A 22596-nucleotide genomic window follows, 5' to 3' on the forward strand; every position below is an offset into this window, starting at 1 on the left:
TTAATATTATTGTTTTTTAATTTTGTTTTTAATTACTAAAATACCAAAATATATTATATTAAACACCACAAATGCAAAAAAAAAATTATTTAATTTAAAAAACTACATCATACTTAGCTAAAAAAACTACATTAAACTAAATTACTAAATTAAAAAAAAAACCAAACTAGTCAAACATCGGCATATCGTCGTCGACACCATGAGGGTTAGGGAATTGACTCGGATCCATTCTTGAAAGTGTGAAAATGAGAAAAGAAAAGATAAAGTGAGTAGAGTAGTGAGTGTTGGTGTGTGAAAAGTGAAGGATTGGGTATTTATAGCGGTGTAATTAGGGTTTAAAGAATTAAAAAAAAGAAAAAAAAAGTAAAATCGCCAAAAATGCATAGACCGGGCTCGGGTGCGAGATCGGGACGACCGAACTTTCGGTCGCGCGGCTCGGGCTCTTGCAGTGGATGCCCGACGACGACCGAGCCCGATCTCATGCGATCGGGTTTGAGATCGGGCATCCACTGTGGATGCTCTCAGGATCTTTGCCATAATTGTTGGCTTATGGAGCCTAATATATACTGAAAATACAATCCCGACACTTGATTAAATTCAAATAAGTTAAGATTTATTTTCTTATTATAGCTAATCTTTCTGCAATTATAAAATTCAAGAATAAATTTTTTCTAAGACAATATGTTTGTTTGTTATAGCAATTCAAGATAAAATGACACTCAAATAGCACTCCACAAATTATGAATATACTCATTCAAAAGTTTCCCGCTCGCAATTACTATCTTTTAATACTCCCCATTTTTGCACTTAAATACAAAGTAATGATAATTGTCACACTTTTGACTAAGTTCATCAACCTATATATCATGGAATCATGCAATATATACTTTTCCATTTCAAGTACTATGAATTTAACCATCTCTCCATAATTCTTTTCTTGCTCTTTCTGTATTGGAACTACAAACAAATTCAATGCTTGTTCTATCTCTCCCTATATCTTATGAATTTAAACTATCATAACATATTAAATTATTTTTAATATCTACTCCATATTTGTAATTTGAAGTTAAATTCTTTTTTTATTAAAATAAATTGCGCGGGCTGTTTGAACGGTCAAGATTTGAAAGCGAAAGCGCAAACCGATCCACAAAAAAACAATTAAATAGCAAAAGAGAAGCAATAATTAGACTCTCTTTCAACGCTTTAGGCGACTCACTCTTTCCTTCTACATTTGGCTGTATCTCCGCCGCCTCCAGAGTTCATCGCTAGAGAATTATCCGAGCGCCGCCGCAAGCTTCGCCTCGCTCCGATTGATTGATCGGTAAAGTCTCTGATTTTGGACGTGGAGAGTGGAAGGACTGAGGAAGGTCATTTAGCGTTTGTATTTCTAGGCTTTCTGTTTCGGTCGGCAATTCTCGCATGACATCTGGAGTTCTTTGTATCTTTCAATTTGTTTGTTTGGTATTGTTAGGAAAAAATTGAAAAAAAAAGGAAATTGGAAGGCTATTGATTGGTGAGGCGCTTGGTGTTTGTGGTATGGGTTTTCATGTTGTTTCAGATCTGTGTTGAGTTTTGAGTTTTAAAATGGAGATATAGTAGTTGTTTTGCTTCCTTTTGCGATTCGATTCTGTATTCCTTAGCTGTTGTATTGAATTTGGGGATTTAGTGTTTTTTTGTAAGGAAAAATATAATATTAGGTGGTTTGAGTTTTTGTTATTTTTCGACGAATTCGAATATTTATACATTCATGGCTGCTGGAAAACGTGGTGGTTACAGAGAAAATGAATATAGGGGCTGCGAGAGTGAAGTTGAGACATTGAAGAAGGAAAATGGAATTAGAAGAGGGGATTATGAACTGGATGGGAATGGAGCTCGGGACTATGAGAAGGGTCAGCTACAGGCTCAGGATCGAGCTAGCCTTGAAGATAAGGGCAAGCTCAGACAGAAGGATGCCACAGAAATGAATGGTGGATACCCCTCCACTTCTAGTCGAAGTGATTCTGGAAGTAGTGGTGGTGAGCGAAGGAAATGCGAGCCTGCAGTAGTAGCTGTGGATCGAGAGCCGGGAGAGCTTTATAGTGATGGGTCTGACGAGGCAGATGATTTGGGAATGATAGCTAGTAGAGAAACTGATTCAAAAAATATGAAAACTTCTAGGTGGTTATCTCCTCAGCAGACCAGGAAGCGGAAGTTCTCGCCAATTATTTGGGATAGATATGATAGGGAGACAAATGCAGCAATCAAGAGTAGGAGTACGTTGGATACTGCACCTAATCCTATCATTGAATCACCCGAATTGCTCAAGTCTCATTACCAGTCTCCTCAGCCTAAACCTAGTAACAATGAAAAGACTTCAGCCCCCGCAGATGATGGTGAAATTAATGACTGTGAGATTAATTTAGAAGCATCACTTTCCGGTGGTGGATTGAGATCTGGTACAGCTGAAGTCCCTGCCGAAACATATTCACTGCAACATGAAGGAGATCAGAGGGTTAATAGCATGGGAATGGGGGAAGTAGATGAAGATGATTATGCTCCCACACGAACCATAGTATCTTCTCGTTGGGCTAGTGATGCTGAGTCTCCATCTGATGAAGGTGAGATTTCTGACAATGAAAGTATGCCTAAACCAAGGAGCAAATCCTGTTCAGAGCATAGTAAATCAGTAAGTCCAGAAATTGGGCTGGCCAGACAAGGCTCTGAAACGGCTAGAGGGAGGTCCTCAAGGTCAGAGGAACGTGTTAGATCTTCCAGTAGAGATAGTTACCAAGACAATGATGACAATAATGATCCCATGGAGACTGGTGATGATTACAATCGTGATGGTTCTCGCATAAACGAGCCTGAATCTGAATCTGAGGACTATCCAGACTCTCCTATTTTAACAGATCCAGCACAACCCCCGCAAAGGAGTGTTAATATGCTTCAAGCTTGCAGAAGTGTTGACGAGTTCGAGAGACTCAACAAGATAGACGAGGGTACTTACGGGGTCGTGTTTAGGGCCAAGGATAAGAAAACTGGAGAAATTGTTGCTTTGAAGAAGGTCAAGATGGAGAAAGAGAGAGAAGGGTTTCCCTTAACCTCACTCCGGGAAATAAACATTCTTCTATCTTTTGATTACCCCTCAATTGTGGATGTCAAAGAAGTGGTTGTGGGAAGCAACCTTGATAGCATTTTTATGGTTATGGAGTACATGGAACATGATCTTAAAGCATTGATGGAGACTATGAAGCAACCTTTTAGTCAAAGTGAAGTTAAATGCCTGATGCTCCAGCTTTTAGAAGGCGTCAAGTATCTCCATGACAACTGGGTACTTCACCGAGATCTTAAAACTTCCAATCTGCTCTTAAACAATCGTGGTGAGCTGAAGATTTGTGACTTTGGTCTAGCTCGTCAGTATGGCAGCCCTTTGAAACCATATACCCATTTGGTAGTCACCCTTTGGTATAGGTTAGCATCATTTATAGCCATCACATTTCGACTTTGGGGTGGGGCGAGGGCAGTTTATCCTTTGTTTTACTGCTTTAATTTTGGTTATTTGCATTCCATGTCTCCATCTTTTAGGTCTGGTTCAATCGGAATAAAAAAAATATGTTCACTTTCAGGGCGCCGGAACTTCTTATGGGTGCCAAACTATATTCCACGGCAATAGATATGTGGTCTCTGGGGTGTATCATGGCTGAGCTATTATCAAAGGAACCACTATTCAATGGGAAGACAGAGGTTGAGCAACTGGACAAGGTAAATCTACCTCTGCTCATACAGAAATGTCATCGTTTATTGTATATTACACATGAGAAACTGGTGACCTAGTGCTGGGTAATTAATCTAATGTGGTCTAAGTATATTGTTTTGGTGTGAAACTGCAGATATTCAGGATCCTCGGCACTCCAAATGAGACGATCTGGCCCGGATTTTCAGAACTCCCCGGAGTGAAGGTCAACTTTGTGAAGCATAAGTAAGTATGCATATCTTGTTTATGCAATTTTTACTCAGTTGATCTCAAATATTTATCTTCTTTTCTTTTGCCATTGTTTCCCAGGCTTCCGGCTTTGGGTGATTCTGGTGTGGCCTTCAGGCTTCAGATTGGTGACAGTTTAAGTTGGTTGAGTTAGATTTTCTGCTGCTTCTAACCACCAACAATTGTTTCAGGTATAACCTACTGAGGAGGAAGTTCCCAGCAACGTCTTTCACTGGGTCGCTTGTGCTCTCTGATGCTGGATTCGACCTACTGAACAGGCTTATAACATACGATCCTGATAAGGTATTTTCCTATTACATTATTTGCATTTATATTCCAGAAGATTGAATGAGTATCTTATCTTGAATGTGAAAACCGTGCAGCGAATCACTGCTAAAGCAGCTCTTAATCATGAATGGTTCCGTGAAGTTCCTCTTCCGAAGTCGAAGGAGTTTATGCCTACATTTCCTGCTCACGGTGCACAAGACAGGTATTCGCCTGATCATGGATTTCTTACATGCTTGAAATCTTGATTTTTCACACTTTTTTTTCTCGCTTTTTTAATGTGATTTTAGGAGAACGCGAAGAGTAATGAAGAGTCCTGACCCATTGGAAGAGCAGCGGAGAAAGGAGTTGCAACAAGGAGAAATTAGCAATGGTGGTCTCTTTAGTCAATAGCATAATCTATATGTTCTAAAAAAAGTTAAAAATTTAACCTTTTCTTTTTCTCATATTAAAAGTTGCATCTCATATTTCAATATCTCAATTTGCAGAGCTTGTTCAGTTGTATTATTCATTTAATATATGGAGAGATTTCTAAAAATTTGTTTTATCTTCAGCAGTCAGCACTATATACACTCTATAATTTCATCGTGTTCAGGCACTGTTTTCAAAATTTCCTCTTTTTGGGTTAATGTGCAAGTAATGAACAAAAGTTGAAGATTGATTGTGAATATTTAAATAGAACTAGTTTTACCTTTTCATGAATCTACCAGCAAGGGAAATCCAGGGAAACAGAAGAAAAGTGGGTGGAAATTACTAGTACTTTTGTTGGAGGTTGCATCTTTCAAGCTTCCTTCGTTTTATTTCTTTTCGGCACGAAGATTAAGAAAAATATGTGTAATGTATTAAATTACAAGATAATAGAGTGTGAGAGAGGAAAAAGTAGAGAGAACATAGTATGAGAGAGGAAAAAGTAAGTGAGAAAAAACGTGTAGACTTCTATACTAAAAAGGGAAATGACTCAATTATTATAAAACGTACCAAAATGGTAAAATGATTCCACCACTAACTAACAGAGGAAGTAATAATTTTAGTACTCATTACAAATTTTGTTGGGGATATTTTGATTCTTCAATTTAGTGGGTTTTTTCTCTTAAAAAAAGAATGTTAGTTTTTTATACTACTAGTATCATTTTATAAACAGAACTCATCGAACAAGTTTTGCAGTCTTACCAATAAAGGGATCTCATCACTATGGCTCGACAAAGAAGAAGAAGAAGAGATCATATAACATACCCGGGAACCCATGCTTCACCCCGTGCATCTGCATCAGCTCCTGACAGTTTTCGGGGGTAGGGCTTCGAAGGTACTGATTACCGAATATTTCAACCACGCCCTGACAGAAATACTTCATACATTCAAGGGCAGTTGTCTTGCCGATGTGGAGGTACTCGTCCCACATGTCTGTCGCGCCTCCGTAGGCCAGCTGTCTGATTGCCGCAGTGCACTTTTAAATAGGTGTGTGGCCGGGTCTACTAGACGCATCGTGCCTGAAGCGGAAACACTTATATCGACGCTCCAAAGCGTCAACAATATGCATAAGCAGGGCCCTGCTCATCCTAAAACGCCGCCTGAAAAGGTTGGCGTTAAACCGCGGATCCGGTGCGAAGTAGTCGTCATATAGCAGCTGATGTGCAGCTACGTGATCCCGGTCAATCACTGCTCGGCGGTGGACAACGGGTCGAGGTATCGCCGGCTGCAAGGCCTGTTGTAACAGCCGGTCTATCTTTCGGGACGTATATGCATCCAAATGTTCGTTCAAACGCCGTTCGTACTCCTCAGCATCCCACCACTACCACTACTACTACCACCCGCGTTACTCATTTCGCGTTGTTGATCTTGTACAAAAATTAAGATAGAAAGTACTCGTTAAAACAAGTGGTGCGAATGAAAATGACGTACAAATCGCGTATATATAGTGTTTCAAAAATTAAAAAAAAATTCGCTCGTCGATCGGGAGCCTGCAATAGCGGCCAGCGCATCAGCGAGCGCTCGGAAATCGACGTGCACTCGCCGTTTTTCTCGCCGATTTGGCGCTCACCGGCTGCAATAGTTCGGTGAGCGGACCGGCGAGCGCCACAAATCGACGAGCCGGTGCGCTCGCCGCTATTGGAGATGCTCTTAGTGACCAATCAAAATCGGATAAGGGGAGATGTTTCATCTCTTTATCCTGTTGCATCTTTGTAGGAAAACTTTCACATGCAAGATTTTTGGCGCTTTTGCCTAAAACATACTCCGTCCGTTTTTAAAAAATAACACCTATTTTCATTTTGAATCATTCTATAAAAATAGAAACTTTAGATTTTTTTTTGTTTTGGACAACCACACAATCTACTAACTATATTTTCACTACTTTTCTCTTCCTCTCTCTTACTTTACTCATTTTTTTATTTCATTTCTCTTACTTTACCAATTCTTTTAATTTACTTTACCAATTGTGCATTAAAACTCGTATCGTCCAAATGTTTCTATTTTTTGAATACGGAGGGAGTAGTAGAATTCAAAGGTACAAGTTCAAAATAACTTTAAAGTTTACTAGCATTTGTTATGTTGAATTTTGGAAAACTACTACATCCTATGTTAACTCATACTACACCATAATGAAACTAAGGAATTACCATGTAATTTAATGCAAATTTTGATAACCAAATCGATGGGATATCCAAAACTTTGTGTTTTTTGCAGTTTACTTTTATTTTCTTTTTAAATTGTACTCCAATTAAATGCACTATAATAATAATGTTATGCATTTTTTTGCCCCTGACAATAGCAAACAGAAAATCCAAAAAGAGAAAAAAAAAAGGAAAACAAAAAAAAACCTTAAAATCAATGATAAAAGAAAGAGAGTGAACGGCACAAAAGGGCCATAACTTTTCACCTTGTAACAGTAGAGGCCCCTAACATTTAAAAATCTCATCACAGGTCAGTCGTGGTCTTCCAAAGTTTACCAATGGTATGGACGAATTTATTTTATTTTTTTTCTGAATTTATTTCTATAAAATATCTATTTCCAATTCATTTTTTTCACTCCATCCCATGCTATTTATTTTTATCCAATTTATTTTGTTCTAGTGCAATTAAAATATATCAATAATTGATAATATAATATAATTTGTGGTTGTGGCGTAGCTGTCTATTGGTTTGGATAAGTTGTGGTTGTGGAGGTGTTTTTGTGGCTATGGCGTGCGCGGCTATTGTCATTTGTCCACCATTGTGGACACTCTAACTCCCGGACAAAATTTCCCGCTGAATGGCAACTATGTAATTTTACCCAAAACTTTTTTTATATAGTACTACTATATTGATAGATACATTTAAATATTCGATTTATTCGAAATAAATTTAATAGTAATTGTATAAAACATAGCATTATTTAAAATAATAACCGGTACAAATTATTGGGGGCTAGGGTTTATATTCAAAGCCTAAACCCTCCCTCGTTTCTTCACACAGCATAGGAAAATGTTTACAGGCGGAAAGAGCTTCGTCTCGTCGCCGCCGGCGTTCTCAAATGACGCCAAGCGACTCCTTGTTTGCACCGGAAACACCGTCTCTGTTTTCAGCACCTCCACTGGTTTACAGGTTCCAATTTATTTATTTTTGATTGCTTTCTTCTACACACTGTAAAATCGAATCCTCATGGCTTTATTTTAATGTATTCCAGACTTGTGAGTTGGAAGGGCACGAGGCGCAGGTGACTTCGGTTATAGTCGTTCCGGCTACTAATCCGGCAAGTAAAGTCTTGTGCTATTGCTGGACGTCTTCCCTCGATGGGAAGATCAAGTACTGGGACTTTGCCGCACCGGAATTGATGAAGACTATTGACATTCGGTTCCGAATTCACTCTATGGTGATTGTTTTCAGATTGATATTTACTTTTGCATTTTGATCGTTTGAATAGAGGTGTTTCTGAATGCAGTGTTGTCCATGTTATTGTCTTTTGGTTGAGGGTTGTCAAGAATGGGCAATAATATTATCCTGAGTGGAGTGAATTAGAAAATTATACATGTTGTATGTGCCACTTATCTCGAATATCAGTTACAGCATTGAATTACAGTGTGTGCATGTCTATTAATCTGTTTAGACTGTGGGTAGGCAATATAACATGGGACAAAAATATTTTGAATTAATTAGTTATGCGCGATGACTCAATGACTAAATATCTGTATCATGACTCTAACATGCTGTCGCCAATTCCAGGTGATCACAAGTCTATTCTGCCAGAGAACTGACAGCACTGGCAAGCTTCCTGATCTTTATGCTTATATCTCTACCGAGGATGTGAAACAGGAAGGAAAACCAAGCTCTTTTGGTATAAAGAAATGTAACCTTACGAAGTCATGCTTAGTTGGTGGAGTTACTCTAGCTGAGGTGCTTTTGAGTTGGTTTGCTTTCGGTTTAATTTCTAGTACTATTGTGATGATCATACGAAGCAATAATTTGCATATAATTTGGTATTGAACATTTATAAGAAACTCTTATCACTTAATAAGTTGAGTTCACCACGAATGTCCAAAGAAGACTTCCAATAACCTCGTCTTATTAGTATTAATAAAGTTACTATAGTTTGACTTGGTTCGTCAAACAAGGACTATATGTTTATAACTTAAAGCATATGATTGATTGTTTTCACTAGATTCATTACCTGATAGCTAGAAACATCATAAATGTGCAAGACTTTTATAGGATTTGATGCAACTGTCTTTGTATTTTTATTTATATACTTATTACCCATGAAGTGGTATATTCTGGACACTATGCTTGACTGTACATCAGAAGCATATCCGAAGATTCCAAGCACCTCTGGCACAATTACAAATAGAGCTAGATATTGTGTACTTTACAAATTGAAACCAATAAGAATATACTATTTGGTTTGTACATATTTTGTTTGAACTCTGTATGTTGTTAGGAAAATGTAATGACATGTAATAAATGATTCTATAACTTCTGCATTGCCCTCTTTAAGTAAGTAACAACTTGGTTTTCTGACAGACTCGGAAACCAGGTTATGTAACCATTAGTCCGTCAGGGAAGTACATTGGAACGTGTGAAAAGCGCAAGCTCCGTATATGGGAAATACCTGCAAAAGATTCCGAGCATGTTGGTTACAAGAAAGTCAGATTACATCATACAAGGTCAATTACTACCATGGCTTTTCATCCGAATGAGAGGGTGGTAGCAGCAGGCGATGTCACTGGAAGGATCTTACTATGGAGAGGTGTTGGGCGTGAAACATTCTCCAATAGTAAGTCATCTAATGGCCAAATGAACACGGACGGAGAGGATAGGCCTGGAGTGAGGGATACCGATGATGCAGATTCATGTACCACATGGCATTGGCATTCTTCAGAAGTGAAAGTGCTCTTCTTCTCTTCCGATGGTGCTTATTTGTACTCAGGTATTGTATGTGACTGTTAGTACTGATTTATCCGGTGGAAGCAAGCGCCTGCTATGACTGGTGAAATTTTTACTGCTGGGTAGTCTTTGTATAGTTTTCTTGCATCTGGGTAATATGGAATACGCCTGTTTTTAAGGTTTTGGGTCTTACCAGGTGGAAAAGAAGGAGTTTTGGTTGTTTGGCAGTTAGTTACTGGAAAGAAAAAGTTCCTTCCAAGGATTGGATCCCCACTTCTGTATTTCATCAATTCTCCAGACCCTACATTATCATCTGTAAGAATTATAAGATACTTGGATTGTTCTTTCTCACAACTTCATAATGCTTCATAGAATGACTTCTGAACTGTAAATTTTCAGATATCATGCGCAGATAATCAAATTCAACTTCTTAGAATGCCTTCGATGGAGATCTTGCGGTCCATTTCGGGGATCAAGGTTTGTTCCTTAAAGTTAATGATCTTAGTTATTGATAAGTAATGACATTGTTTAGAAAAAGGAGCATTCTCTCTCGTATCAACTATATCACGATATTTGCACATTTTAACAAGGGTTGTTAGGGACAAGAGATGCGAAGTTGCATGATACCTTTATTGTTCTGTAACACATAGTAAAGCTGCACGGGTCAGTTTGCATATAAAATTACATTTTTCCCTTGTTTATGTCAGCTTCCAAGTTCACATATGGATATGTATGAGGGATTTGGCTCGGTTGTTGTTTTCAATCCCACTGCTGGCTTGATTGCAGTACCTGCAGAGAACTACCGTGTCCAACTTTACAGTTTGTTTGATGATCGTGAGATTTCTCAGGTGAGTGTGGCATGAGATATGTTATTTGCCTTGGCTTAATTGTAAATTGGTGGAAGTTGTACGTTGCTGAAGATCTCTGGAATGTCTGGATTAGTGTCTTGCATTAATGTTTGTTCTCTCTTTGCATTTCTTTCTTTCTCCGCTTTTTTTCTTTTTTACATTTTTAGAGGGGTGGACGGTGTAGAGCAACATGATGTATCTTTTTTGCACGAGTATGATTTGAGATGGGTCATTGGAGTATTAGTTTTGAGATATGATAAGAGACTTTTGATTTGTTCATTGAGTAATCTTATATACTATTCCTGGGTGTTGAATGTGCTTTGAAGAAACAATTTGGTTCAATGGTTTTACAACAGTTAAAGACTTGTTTATTTGTTCATCGAGTGATTGTATTTCAGAAGGTTGTTCTGCCATATCTTCCTTGGTGACTGCTATTTAATAATTATTTTCTGCAGTTGCTTTTAGAAGGTATCGTCTTGACTTCGTATGTTTGCAGGTGCAAATCTGTGAGCGAAACCATCAGCCTGGTGATGAAATTACGGTAAAGAGCTTTCTTTTTCGTTCCCTAGTTTTAGAAACTCTTGCATTTTACCATTTTACTATGTGCACTTCACTTTGGTCATACCTTATCTTCTTGGGAATATTTCAAGTCTCTTGATATAATAAATTTATTCCACCTTCATTTGGCCAGGTAAAAGTGAATTTGGTAGCTCTTTCTCGAGATGGTTCTACCATGTGCACTGTTGAAACCAGACTTCCTGAAGAAGGAATAGGTAGCCTTGTGACTCTTAAGTTCTGGGCGTGTGGTTCACAGAAAAAACAAATTAGCTTGTCCACTGTCATATATGAACCCCACAGGTTTACCTTCTTAATTGTTTAGAGTTGTATCCTAATACTATTTTGTAGATGCAATGCAATTAAACTATTTTGGTTTTTTCAATTATGACAAGTTATGCTCATTTCTTTTCTGGTGGCTGAGATTGATTAATATGTGGCGCTCAATCACCTAACGGTTTCATGCTTCTTGCAATAATTGGCACAGAGATGCTGAGATCTCATGCATAGCTTTCCGACCAACTGGCAACATGGCTGTCAGTTCATCACATGGTGGAGATTTTAAGGTAGATAAGTGCTTTTCATTTTTCAACATATGCCTGCCATTTTTCACTTTTCACACATCCTAATTATTTATGAATTTCCCGCCTTGCAGGTGTGGGTGCATAGGCATGCGCTCACCCCTAAGGATGAGACTGTTCAAAGGAGTGGCTGGACATGTCATGCTGTTGGATCATACAAGTAAATTCCATTTGACATTTATCCATGATTCTTATGGCTAGAAGATCCAATGCATCTCATGGATGCCTCATATTAAGAATATATTGTTTTTGGCAGGAAGAAGCCTATGTCTACTGCGGCATTTTCCAGTGACGGGTCTGTCCTCGCTGTTGCTGCAGACAAAGTCATTACCTTGTGGGATCCAGATAGGAACACGCTGTTGGCTGTAATTGGGGATAGTCTAGAGGTCATTTCTAACTGTATCTGGAGTTGGTTTACCTAATTTTTGGATGTGCCCTGGAGTAGATTTGTACTAACTAGACTTGTGTATTTCTACAGCCAATTACTAATCTTACATTCGTTGGGAAGTCCGAATATCTTGTATCTGCTTCTGCTTCACGAGGGTCAAAAAGCTCAAATCCACAATTGACTGTGTGGAGTATGTCGAAGCTGTGCGCAGCTTGGTCCTACAGGCTTGACATAGAGGGTAAGTGCGTGGGTTCCTTCAAGACTATCTCATTTTCTTACCATGTTTGCAGGTTATCAAGCTTCATGGGAATAATGGGGTTCTATTTAAGTTTGATAAGCTATTATGTCGACAACCTACTAACGTCTTGCACTGTTACCAAATCGATTGGTTTTAACTTGTTCTTGTGTCTTGGGTATTTTAGTATTCTGGTTTGACCTTTTACTTCACTAAGCCTATTATTGCTAGTCAATAGTGGTATGTTGAAATAAACCATTGCATTCTTTTAGTTGTTCTTTATTCTGTTATTGTAGTCAACAGCCTGCTACTTACTGTAAAGGTTTTCTTATTAGGTATAATACTTGTCTTTTTCATCAGTAAGATATCATGTATCTTGTGCAGCAATCACTTGTTCGATGGACGATTGCACGTTCGCCGTTCTTGCTCGAACTAAGCCAAATGGATCAGCGGATAAATCATCACAGCATGCAGAGGATATGATTTTGTTGTTCAATGCAGAAAAAGCAGTTCCCTTGTCGGTGTGGTTTGTGAGCAAGGTGGCTCTTCTGTCTTATATTTTTGTTCTATTTATACTATTTCTTCTTTTATCTGTTGCTCCTTTTCTGCCAAATTGATTAATTGAAATTTTGCATTACTAGTTTTTTTTCTTTGGTTTCTGTTTGTTAAGGTGTGGTGTGTATATATGCAGTGTAATAGCTGTTAACAGAGTTGCCACTGGCAAAATTCTTATCTAAAGAAATAGTTAGATTTGTTACATTCATTTGTAGCTTTAATTTACCTTGCAAACGCTCGATGGGAATTGTCAAATGGAGACAGGAGTTTGAAATCTGTATAAATGAAACCTAGGTTGCATTTCAAATTAAAACCAGTAACCATGAATGCAAATCTGTTGTTGGTTGTGTGATTTGTTATGGATTTGGAGTCTTATCAATCTCATTATGAAATCCATTCGCCATTTCGTTTTCTATGGATGGACTGTTATTTAATGAAAGGATAATTTAAGCCTTTGGCTGGACACTTCGGGGTAGCATTTTAATCATAAAGTTGTTTAGTAATCGTATATTGCAAATTACTATTTCAGGCTCAAGGAGGAGGTCTTTCATTTGTCAGTTCAGATGAAGACAAAGTTTCCGGAACAAAAGCCACAGATGAAGTACTTGCTTATATTAATGGTGCTCGTGAGTATGTTCTCTTGAACCCACATAGTGAGCAAGACATTTCTCGTCAACGAGGCTTTACTAACCTTGATGAAACAGGTGAGGATTTGGATTTCTCTTGTTACAGCATGGGTTTAGGGTTTCATTTGATCAAACTAAGTTGTGATCGACTATGGATTCACACTAACGAAGCCTCTTGGTTTCATTTGATCAGATACACACGGGTATGCATCAGTGTATGGTGAGTTGCCAGAGTTCAGCTTGAAAGCAGATCAGACCGCATTCCCATCAATGCCATCGGGAAAAACCTGGAAAGGTATATTTAGTGGACCGTCTCATGCTCTTCCTCCCCTGCCCAAGTTATGCTCAGACTTCCTAGAATCGTTGTTGGAGAGGAGGTCTGGTGTTGTGGAATAGGCCATTATTCGTACTTAACTGTGTTTTCGGTTAAGTAATCGTGAGCTTGCACCTTCTATGACAATGCGGAAGGGAAGGAGCTGGAGGGTTTTGCTCCGGTATACGATTTTGTTTGTGTAACGCTCTACCTGATCAAGTTGAGGTGTTAAAATAGCTATAACTGCAGAATTGTAGAATTTTGGAAACTAGAATATGTACTGTTTTTAATTTATAATATATTAAATTTCATTTTCTTTTCTTTTCTTTTTTTTTTTGAAAAATTGTATACTTGGTCGTTATATAAGTTATAGATTTATTTAACATGAAAAAAATATTTATAATGATCTATGAGATACAGTTTTTATGAGATTGAGTGTTGACTTTATCCATTTTTTTCTAAAGTAGTATTCCAACAGTAATTTACTTAGCAAATTTCATTTAATTGATCTCGACATTTGGCCAACTATTCTGCAGATAATCTCTAACGAAAATTCCTTAATTCACTAAAATCTGTGGAATATCAGAAAATGGTGGAGTTAACTGGGCCTAAGCCCAATTACCCAATTTGAGGCCCAGCGCTAACCCAAAGAGGAACGAGAGTTTTGGATAACACGAGACATGGAACTGAATTCCCATGGCTCATTTCATCCTTTGTTTTATCATTTCTCTCTTTCAATAAGTTTAAACCCCGCCTATCAATCTGCTGGTGGAAGCCAGGATTTGATCATCTCATGTAAGCCTCAAAAACTGCAAATTGCTGATTGATTTTGTTCCATGAGAACACCTCTAAGCAGAATTGATATTCAGCTATTTACGGTTTTATATAATCCATGGCGATTCTCTTCCATTCATCTTCTCCAATCACAAATCCATCGCTACAACGTACTGGAAATTCCTCAAGCTTCCGCGCGCAGGTACCGAAATTTCACTCTCTCTCGTTTAACAAAGCCTTATCTTCATCTCAGACCGCCATACCTCCCATCGCCAGCGTCTTCACGCTGCCGAATTGGAGATCTGGCCGAGCCGACGCGAGGACTAGAGAACTTAGGGTAAACGATGCGTTTCTATATTTGGAATACATGGTGGAGAAGGGGCACAAGCCTGATGTTTCTAGCGCCACTCAGCTCTTGTATGATCTATGCAAGACCAATAAAGTGAGGAAAGCTACCAAGGTTATGGAGATGATGGTGAAATCGGGCAGCATTCCCGATGCTTCCGCGTATACTTTTCTGGTGAATCATTTGTGCAGGAGGGGGAATGTAGGGCACGCGATGCAGCTAGTCGAAACAATGGAGGAGTACGGATATCCTACCAATACGGTGACGTATAATTCGTTGGTGAGAGGGCTTTGTATGTGTGGGAATTTGAATAAGAGTTTGCAGTTTGTGGAGAGGTTGATGCACAAGGGGCTGGTGCCGAATGCATTCACGTATTCGATTTTGCTTGAGGCGGCGTATAAGGAGAGAGGCGTGGACGAGGCGATGGAGCTATTGAATGACATAATTTCCAAGGGTGGGAACCCTAATTTGGTGAGCTACAATGTGTTGTTGACTGGTTTGTGCAAGGAAGATAGAGTTGAGGAGGCAATGCAGCTATTTAGGGATTTGCCTTCTATGGGGTTTAACCCTAATGTTGTGAGCTACAACATTCTGTTGAGGAGCTTGTGCAACGAGGGGTGGTGGGAGGATGCGAACGAGCTTCTTGCGGAGATGGTTGGTGATGACCGCGCACCATCCATTGTCACGTACAACATTCTGATTGGCTCGCTCGCCCTCCATGGACGGACTGATCAGGCGCTTGAGGTCTTGGATGACCTGTTCCGGGATGGCAGCTTCAGGCCTAATGCTGCGAGCTATAATCCCATCCTCGAACGCCTCTGTAAGGAGAGGAATGTGGATGCTGTGGTGAAGTGTCTTGATCAGATGGTTTTCAGGAACTGCAGCGCTAACGAGGGAACATACAACGCGGTTGCTGTGCTCTGCTACGAGGGGATGGTGAAAGAGGCGTTCTCCATCCTCCAGAGCCTGAGGAATAAGCAGGACTCATCGATCCATGACTTCTATAGGAATGTGGTCTCGGGCCTGTGCAGGAAGGGCAACACGTATCCAGCGTTTCAGCTGCTGTATGAGATGACCTCGTGTGGATTTACTCCCGACTCCTACACATACTCATCACTGATCAGAGGGCTGTGTTTGGAGAGGATGTTGTGTGCTGCCATTGCTGTTTTGAGGGTGATGGAAGAGAACGGCTATCAGCCTAGTGTGGACAATTACAACGCACTGGTGCTCGGGCTGTGCAAATGCCAGAGAACGGACTTGTCTCTGGAGGTGTTCGAGATGATGATTGAGAAGGGGCAGATGCCTAATGAGACGACATATACCATCATAGTCGAAGGGATTATATACGAACAAGAAAGGGATCTGGCAGCTGCGCTCTTGAAGGAGCTGCATTCGAGGCAAGTCATGAGCCGCAATACTGTGAAAAGACTTGCGATGCAATACGATCTCGATGGCCTTTCCGGGCAACTTGATTGAACAAGTTGATGGCATAGCAAAAGAATTTGGTGATTCTTTTTGTGTATTTCGTCGTGTACATTACTCATTGTGGTGGTGGATAGAGGAGGAGGAGAAGAAGGTTTAGTTTCTGATTTACTACAACCTTAGGCCTACAATGTCGAGGCATGGATCAGAGGTTTAGATTCCACTGAGCTTGAATAGGAATAGGAATAGGAATAGGAATAGGAATAGGAATAGGAATAGGAATATGAGTTTTAGATTTCATTGGGGATTTGATTTAGTATCTTGAAGATTATATTCATTCTACAAAATGGACAAGTTTGGTCAAATTATACAAGTTTGGTCAAATTATACAAGTTTGGTCAAATTATACTATGGCCTTCATTATGAAATTATATTAAGGGTCTTTGAAACCCTCTTTGTAAGTGTCTGGATTCCTGCCACTCAATTTACAACATTGGCAAACGAATAGACATGTTCTCTCCAAATTTTGCAATGTTTTGATTTTGATCAAGTTTAGAAGTCCCATATTTACTTTTGTTGTATTTTTGTTCAATTAGTCTGCCATTACATTGTGAAATACTAGTAATTAGTAATATAGGAGTAGAAAAGTAGTAATAAGAGTACATATTTTCTCTGACATTGCAACTACAAACAGAGCACACTAGAAAAACCTTCTTGGCGTGGCAATTGATGTAAACCATGGGAGATGAAAACACTAAAACCTTCTTGGCGTGACAAGTGATGTAAACCACAGGAGATGAAAACACTAACAAAACCAATAAGGTAGCAATAATTATACATGACCAAAGCATAATTTACCTCTCTCTCTCTCTCACACACACACACACAAATATATACACACCTTTGTCAAATAGTAAGCATTGTATCGCCAATTACTTAACAATTTTAACAATAATACACTAAAAACAAGCAATGGAATCATACATATTACTCTAGAAATATAAATACAAATAGCACAACTGATGTAAATAATAGGATTCGAAAACACTCACAAAGACAACAAGAAACAAATTTTAAGCAAAACCCAACCCAATCAAAATTGTATCCACCATTAATCGTGGTGGGAAACACCCAATCTCTCCCTCTCTAACACAAACACGTGTATAAACTTGAATTGCAATAATTATATCACCATTATCTAACAACACCTTAAAAACTCAAATCTAGAACACATGAAATGAAAAATATGATGAAATAGTAGTAAGGTTGAGATATTGAAGCAATAGTCTTGAACCATAACATTAATTAAGCATGGACAAAACAAGTCTCATGTTTTTCAATAAACCAAAACTAGATAAGAAGGTAAAGAGTTTTATAAGACTAGGAAGTCATTCTTGCAAAGTAAACCACTGCAAAAAAAAACAAGCCTTTCTCTACTTAGATCTCTGCCTCATCTTTCGGCGCTTCCTCTTCAACCTCCTCATTCTCTTCTTCTTCCACTGCAAAAACCACAACATACATCTCAAATTCCAGAGAAATTCACTCTACCATTACCACATATCTTAAATCAAAGAAACAAAACTACAATGGATCAATTTTAGGGCATAAAAAACAAACAATCTCGCATTCAATTCAAGCTAATTAAGCACAACAAATGAAAATAGATCGATGCGTATCCAACCTAAACTCTCAATTGCCAAAAAAAAATCATAAATCGGTTTTCAAACGGAATCAGAATAGCAGCTACATTAACTGATTAAAACAGCAACAAATTTTCACATCGCACGCCTAAACACTAGACAAGCATCAGAAATAGAATCAACACACAAACTGAATCACAAACATATAGTATCGGTGCGATAATTGCGAATGGAGACTGCGGATGATAAAGGAATTCAACGAGCACAAATTCAAATTAAAATAAAACAACAGATCGAGACAGAAGGAGAATTACCTTAGCCCTCATGTCTGCTCGAAGATTTAGCTACAACTTATGCCCTCTCTTTACGAGTGTTGAAGAAATCTTTTTGGTATCGGCGCAGCCACCCACAGAGAGTTAGAGCGTCGAATTCGGTATTTATAAGGGATCCGAATTTTCTGAACCCGTTTACTTGGTATGGGCCTTGACCTATTTCAATTAACTCGTAGGCCCAAATACTAAATGGGGCTTATAAATCAGGCAATTTAATCAAATTATTATTTAGCTCACATCTTCTAAAGTTTGTCTCATGAGTGTTTTTTTGGGCAAAGTTGATTCTAAATTTGCACGTGTATGTATTTTTTTTAGTAATGTTAATGAATAGTAATATCAATATGCATTAATGTGATGACGTAGACAGTTATATGATGTCGTTTTGAATATAAGAGCATTAGCAATAAGGCCGCATTTTGTGGCCATTGGAGCAGCCAAGTTTTGCGGCATTATTGTAGGTCTCAATATTTTTTCCCCCGCCCCATTTTTTTGTCGCTCCGGGCAGCTGATAATGTGTTGGGATCATTTTCTATTTATAATTTATATTTAATTTTTAATATCCTTTCTATTACTCCCTTCGTCTCATAGTAGATGTCACACTTTCCTTTTTAGTTTGTCCCACAAAAGATGTCACATTTCCTTTTTGGAAAAAATTCCCTCTCACATTAATATAAATATATTATTTTCTCTTTCCACTTAACACACAAAACAACACCTCTTAAAATCTCGTGTCAATCTCCAAGTGTGACATCTACTATGGGACGGAGGGAGTATTATATATTACTATGAGGATGTTGGCGAAATTGACCTCGCGGTCAATGACGAAGATGTTGGATGAAATAACCTCTATGCATTGTTTATGTATACAATGAAGTTCACGATGAAAATGTGGAAAATTTGCTCTTCTTACCGACAATTTGTTTTTTAGGTTATCTAACAGAAGATGTCACATTTCTTTATTTAGAAATTTTTTTCCCACACATTAATATAAATGGGTTGAAGAAGCCCTCAAAATTCTAAGGTGAGGAGCATCCATGCTGCCCATCATGTATCTTGGCATTCCACTTGGTGCTGAACCACATAAGGCTCAAACGTGATAACCAGTTATTGATAAAGTAGAAAAAAGATTGCCCTTATTGAAAGCTAGAAGTTTATCAAAGGCAGGCAGGTTGGTCATCATCAAATCTGTTCTAAACAACCTGTCATCGTACTACCTAAGTTTGTTTTGTATACCTAAGACGGTGGCTAAACGCATTATTCAGCTCCAAAGAAGGTTCTTTTGGGAAAACAATGAGGGTCAACGAAGGAATGCTGTGATTGCTTGGGATACCATTCAGAAACCAGTGGATAAAGGAGGATTGGGAGTGGGCAATATTTTCGTTGAAAATATTGCCCTCTTGTTCAAATGGTCCTTGAGTTTTGCGAATGACCAAGAATACTTATGTAAGAAGATCATCGTCGCCAACCATTATATCAAATGCCTTGTGGATTTCCATAGAATGGATAGTAAGAGCTGAACAAGTATTTAAGGGCAACTACCAAGCTTCAAGAACTTCAACAAAGCAATTTAAGAAGTGGCAATGAGAGGAGTGCATGTGAAGGTAGGCGATGGTGCTCAAACATGATTCTGACACGACCTTTGAGCGAGTGAGGAATGCCTAAAGATTCTTTTCCCTAAACTCTTGACGCTATTCAAGCAGAAAGATAACTATATTAAGGATATGAGAGAGTGGGAAAACAGGTCTTCGAGATGGAGATTTTAAATGATGGAAGAATCTATTTGCTTGGGAAGAGGAGGCAGTTGGGGATATCTCTACGTTGTCGTGGCCCATTTTACCGTGAGGGAAAACACAAGTGATGAGAAGATTTGGTTTTTTGATAAATCAAACATCTTTTCGGTTTCTAGCTTCGTTTTGCAGGTTAACAAACTCATGTGATCGAGATGTAGACGCTGAAACATGAAGGAATGTGTGGAGGACCCTTGCTCCACCACGAGCACAACTCATTTGTTGGTTTATATTTCAAGACTTAATACCAAAGAAAGACTCTTTAGAATGGACGTCAAATGAGTCGAAGATGATCTCTGTTTACTTTGTAATGAAGAAATTGAGTCTATTGAACTCATCTTTTTCTGCTGCAAGGTCTCCAACATTGATAGACCCTCGATCTATCGTACTAGAGCACCAACGATTTGTAGTGAAACGAAGAACAAGATAAACCCTAGTTGAGGTGCTAGGGGGCGACTTCCGCCAGAACCGGGAATGAGAACAAGTAATTAACTTTATTTCTCAATTATTTGAAATACGATAGAATTCTATTATATAGAATTCTAAACCCTAACACATGTCTTGCTAATCAAGAAACATAATTAAAATAAAAGATTACAAAAGATATGGAAAATAAATAAAGACAACTAACTAAAATAAAAGATACGCTAAAATATTGGAGATGATCTTCTGCGAGATTTGCTAGATCGAGGACCCTATCAACTCCCCCACGGTTGAAAACCACCTTGCCCTCAAGGTGGAAGACAAAATAAGAATAGCTAAACTCGTATCCCGCCTCCGTAGCTTTAATGTAACAGGATTCAAAGTAGGTCTTCTTACCTTCAAAAAATTTTGGTACTTGGTCCACATTAGTATCTACAAGACAGCCAACAACAGACACCCTTGGAAGAGCAATCCCAATTCCACCAGCTATGATATCATATTTTGAAACTACACCAAAAATGTTCATAAGAACTATGTCATCGGGAGTCAAAATCGTAAAAGTAGTTGAAACCTCCTTTTCCAAAGCATTTCTCTCAATCTCAAAGAAATAAACAAGTGTTCCCTCATGTAGACTAATAATATCTATTATAGCCACTGCCAAACTAGCAACCAACTTGATTTGCTTCTGGATTCCAGCCAAGCCAGCTCCAATAACATCCCATGACATAAAGATCCACGTACAATCACCATTTACAAAAGCCTTCAATTTGGCAAAATTCATCCTATACCAATATCTCATATGAGACTGTAGTTTCTGCCGAAGCATAGCTACTTGTGAGTCTCGCTGGTGCACTTGAGTTGGAACAGTCTTTCCCAAACTCACATGGAATTCCCTCCCAAGAACAGCTTGAGTTAGCTTTTGCTCGACTCCGATTAAATTACACAAGGAGATGTTAACATCCACCACAAGAAGCTCATTCATAGCAGCTGAAAAGAATGGTTGCTTCTCCCTTCTTGATAAAACGGGAAAATACACTAGTGAATATGGGGGCTGGAGAAGAGACGGAGACGACGGAGGGGTCAATCTGAACAATTGAAATGTCTTCATACCGCTGCTATCATAGAAAACATCCATCTGCATCCCATAAGCCACCGCACTACGCACTAACCCAGTCCAAACTCTGGTATGATAACCTTTCTCCTAACAGAAATCACTCATGTCTGCAATGTTCATCGGGCCTTCAGCATCCTCGCAATCCAATTCACTCTCCTCTGCCGCCCTAATAGTTTGAGCTTTGTTGCCATGACCACAATTAATATCCCGAGTTTCATCAATTTTAGCAATCATCGGATCATTAACTTGTTCAAGTTCCCCAACTTTAAACAATGTCTCATCCACTATCTCCATCGAGAACCTATCTGTGTAAGTCGTTGCGGCATCATACAAATCACATTGAGCATAATCCTTCCCATGCTCATCCTCATGAAGATTATATTCACTTATTTCTTCTAAATAAATCGTGTAGTAAGATGGATCATATCGCTGGCGAACAACATTCGAAACATCTATGTAATCGTCGTCGGGGTCTGCCATGCGATTTCGAAGCATCTTCAAAGATGATGCGGAGTCGACTGTTCGGTAGGACAGTCCCATATCATCATTCCATGTGTGTAAAATATTCGCAATTAATTCAGGTTGATTCGAAAGAAGCTTTGGGCTCTCAAACTCAAGATTCAACGAGATCGACGATGTGTGAATCTTCTGCCTCGTCGCCGCACAATCGCCCCAGGCATTCTTCACGTCGGGTACCCTACTAGAGTTCAACATGTAATCTATGCCAACAAGGACATCATTCTCAACCGATTCCACCTCCAAACGAAAAATCCATAAACTCATTTGAAGGTAGAACATCTAACAGATTCTCATCAACTACACATGAAACTGCCTCTTTAAAGAATTCCGGAGCAAATACCTCTTGTGTGACATCCTCATTTTGCTGCGGTGGCGGGCGATTGGGCTCCCGGTTCACAACTGGAAATGCCGTTGTGCGGTTGGGTTACCGCCGGTCTAATTTCTGGGCGATGGCGAAAGTTTCCTCTAGCGTGCTAGGCCGTCGCATGAGTACTACTTGTTTCAGCGGAGATTTGAGGACCGCAATGAACAAAGAGG

General features: G+C 38.9%; 3 protein-coding genes and 1 long non-coding RNA gene across 7 annotated transcripts; 3 read left to right on the forward strand and 1 right to left on the reverse strand.

Moving 5' to 3' along the window:
- The first annotated feature begins 1196 nt into the window (after window positions 1-1196).
- Window positions 1197-4784, forward strand: LOC121758897 (cyclin-dependent kinase G-2-like). 4 transcript variants are annotated; one of them, XM_042154329.1, is made up of 7 exons: window positions 1197-1534; window positions 1777-3450; window positions 3606-3741; window positions 3870-3958; window positions 4153-4264; window positions 4345-4451; window positions 4537-4784. In XM_042154329.1, the coding sequence occupies exons 2-7, from the start codon at window positions 1961-1963 to the stop codon at window positions 4637-4639; spliced, it is 2037 nt and encodes a 678-aa protein (XP_042010263.1). In that variant the 5' UTR covers window positions 1197-1534; window positions 1777-1960; the 3' UTR covers window positions 4640-4784. The 4 variants fall into 4 exon arrangements, 2 of the variants coding, with proteins under 2 accessions (XP_042010263.1, XP_042010262.1); XR_006041574.1 differs by lacking the exon at window positions 4537-4784 and adding an exon at window positions 4043-4065 and having other exon boundaries at window positions 1197-3450; XM_042154328.1 differs by having other exon boundaries at window positions 1197-3450.
- Window positions 4785-7654: 2870 nt separating this feature from the next.
- Window positions 7655-14023, forward strand: LOC121759733 (WD repeat-containing protein 75-like). Its single transcript, XM_042155416.1, has 16 exons — window positions 7655-7825; window positions 7908-8093; window positions 8444-8614; window positions 9239-9644; window positions 9798-9916; window positions 10001-10078; window positions 10309-10449; window positions 10946-10990; window positions 11141-11307; window positions 11492-11570; window positions 11660-11745; window positions 11842-11971; window positions 12064-12211; window positions 12593-12747; window positions 13293-13467; window positions 13583-14023. The coding sequence occupies exons 1-16, from the start codon at window positions 7706-7708 to the stop codon at window positions 13783-13785; spliced, it is 2409 nt and encodes an 802-aa protein (XP_042011350.1). The 5' UTR covers window positions 7655-7705; the 3' UTR covers window positions 13786-14023.
- Window positions 14024-14399: 376 nt separating this feature from the next.
- On the forward strand, window positions 14400-16794 carry LOC121759700 (pentatricopeptide repeat-containing protein At1g79080, chloroplastic-like). The gene has a single exon (XM_042155379.1). It carries the CDS (start codon window positions 14595-14597, stop codon window positions 16296-16298), a length of 1704 nt encoding a protein of 567 aa, XP_042011313.1. The 5' UTR covers window positions 14400-14594; the 3' UTR covers window positions 16299-16794.
- A 724-nt stretch (window positions 16795-17518) lies between these two features.
- On the reverse strand, window positions 17519-18305 carry LOC121757988. Its single transcript, XR_006041297.1, has 2 exons — window positions 18199-18305; window positions 17519-17743 (listed from the first exon to the last, which is right to left on the reverse strand). It is a non-coding gene; the product is annotated as an uncharacterized LOC121757988 (long non-coding RNA).
- Window positions 18306-22596: the final 4291 nt, after the last annotated feature.

This window comes from Salvia splendens, chromosome 12 (assembly GCF_004379255.2).
Source record: "Salvia splendens isolate huo1 chromosome 12, SspV2, whole genome shotgun sequence".
Classification (NCBI taxonomy): domain Eukaryota; kingdom Viridiplantae; phylum Streptophyta; class Magnoliopsida; order Lamiales; family Lamiaceae; genus Salvia; species Salvia splendens.

Coding starts and splice junctions, on each gene's coding strand:
- LOC121758897 (XM_042154328.1), top strand. CDS start 1,748: ATGGCTGCTGGAAAACGTGGTGGTTACAGAGAAAATGAATATAGGGGC. Junction 3,959..4,152: donor GTCAACTTTGTGAAGCATAA/GTAAGTATGCAT, acceptor CAATTGTTTCAG/GTATAACCTACTGAGGAGGA. Junction 4,265..4,344: donor TAACATACGATCCTGATAAG/GTATTTTCCTAT, acceptor AAAACCGTGCAG/CGAATCACTGCTAAAGCAGC.
- LOC121759733 (XM_042155416.1), top strand. CDS start 7,706: ATGTTTACAGGCGGAAAGAGCTTCGTCTCGTCGCCGCCGGCGTTCTCA. Junction 10,079..10,308: donor GGTCCATTTCGGGGATCAAG/GTTTGTTCCTTA, acceptor TGTTTATGTCAG/CTTCCAAGTTCACATATGGA. Junction 12,212..12,592: donor CTACAGGCTTGACATAGAGG/GTAAGTGCGTGG, acceptor TATCTTGTGCAG/CAATCACTTGTTCGATGGAC.
- LOC121759700 (XM_042155379.1), top strand. CDS start 14,595: ATGGCGATTCTCTTCCATTCATCTTCTCCAATCACAAATCCATCGCTA.